This window comes from Odontomachus brunneus, unplaced genomic scaffold (assembly GCF_010583005.1).
Source record: "Odontomachus brunneus isolate Ranch 3 - 2012 unplaced genomic scaffold, Obru_v1 Obru_scaffold_241, whole genome shotgun sequence".
Taxonomy (NCBI): domain Eukaryota; kingdom Metazoa; phylum Arthropoda; class Insecta; order Hymenoptera; family Formicidae; genus Odontomachus; species Odontomachus brunneus.
The window spans coordinates 111552-112502 of NW_022639691.1; the positions used below are offsets into that span (position 1 = coordinate 111552).

Here is a 951-nt window from a genome sequence, read left to right on the forward strand (position 1 = left end):
TTTTCTATAATATGGACAATTTGTATCAAATGCTGAATGTTCCGAATTTAAGTTTTTGAGTTTAAAACTTTTAATTTTTTCTTCGCAATTTACACATTTTCCTATGTCACTCCTACACTCATTTGTTGCATGCTTTCCTGCACATTTTCCGCAAGCTACTTCTTTTTTACAATCTTTCGCAAAGTGATAATAGCCGCAACATTTAAAACATCTTAGAATCCCTATATAATCTTGCACTTTGCATATGTTCCATCCAATTTTGACTTTTTCTTCTTCCAGCATTGTTTCATGTGTCTTATCATCCACTTCCGCTATAATTGTCGTTCGTTGAGATTTTCCCTTCTGCGATTTATGTACAATTTTCCCTCGTACACTATTCTTCACAAATCCATTCTGCTCTTCTATCTTTTCCCAGAATTCTTTCTCATTTTCGCAATCTTCCTTATCAGCATCAAATATCTTTATTTTCTTTTTCTTCTTCTTTGGAGCTTGTATAACATACTTCTCGCCCAGGTCACTACTTACTTTCTCCCTCAATATTTCTGCTTGATCATTATTCTCGCATCCTATTACAACTGCTCCTTTGCTTGCCTTCTTCATTTTTCTGATCCCTAGTCCTAATTTAGTTACATCAATTTTATTTTTAATGTCCCTCTTTGTTTCCTCACTAGAGTTAGCATCATCTTCTTTCGATGGCTTGATAATAATTACTGCTTCTTGTTTATCAGATACCGCATCGCTGTAACTCTTCTTCTTCTTCCCTACTTCTTGTATACTTGTTCCCCTCAATGGCATAATATCCGCTAATTTCTTTACTTCTTCTTTTATTATACTGCTTAAAATCAATTTCAGTTCCTCCTCTTTCCAAGTTTGTATTTCCTGTCTTACTCTATCCATCTCTTCATCCATAGCTTCCGTTATTGCCTCTTTAATTAAATTTTTGCCCACCAT

The 951-nt window shown here is 34.4% G+C and overlaps 1 protein-coding gene across 1 annotated transcript; it reads right to left on the reverse strand.

Moving 5' to 3' along the window:
- Nucleotides 1-6: 6 nt before the first annotated feature.
- LOC116852616 lies at nt 7-951 on the reverse strand (the record flags this gene model as incomplete). The annotated part of the gene is made up of 1 exon (XM_032833142.1): nt 7-951. A coding segment is annotated over exon 1 (945 nt), but the record flags the coding sequence as incomplete, so codon positions are not given.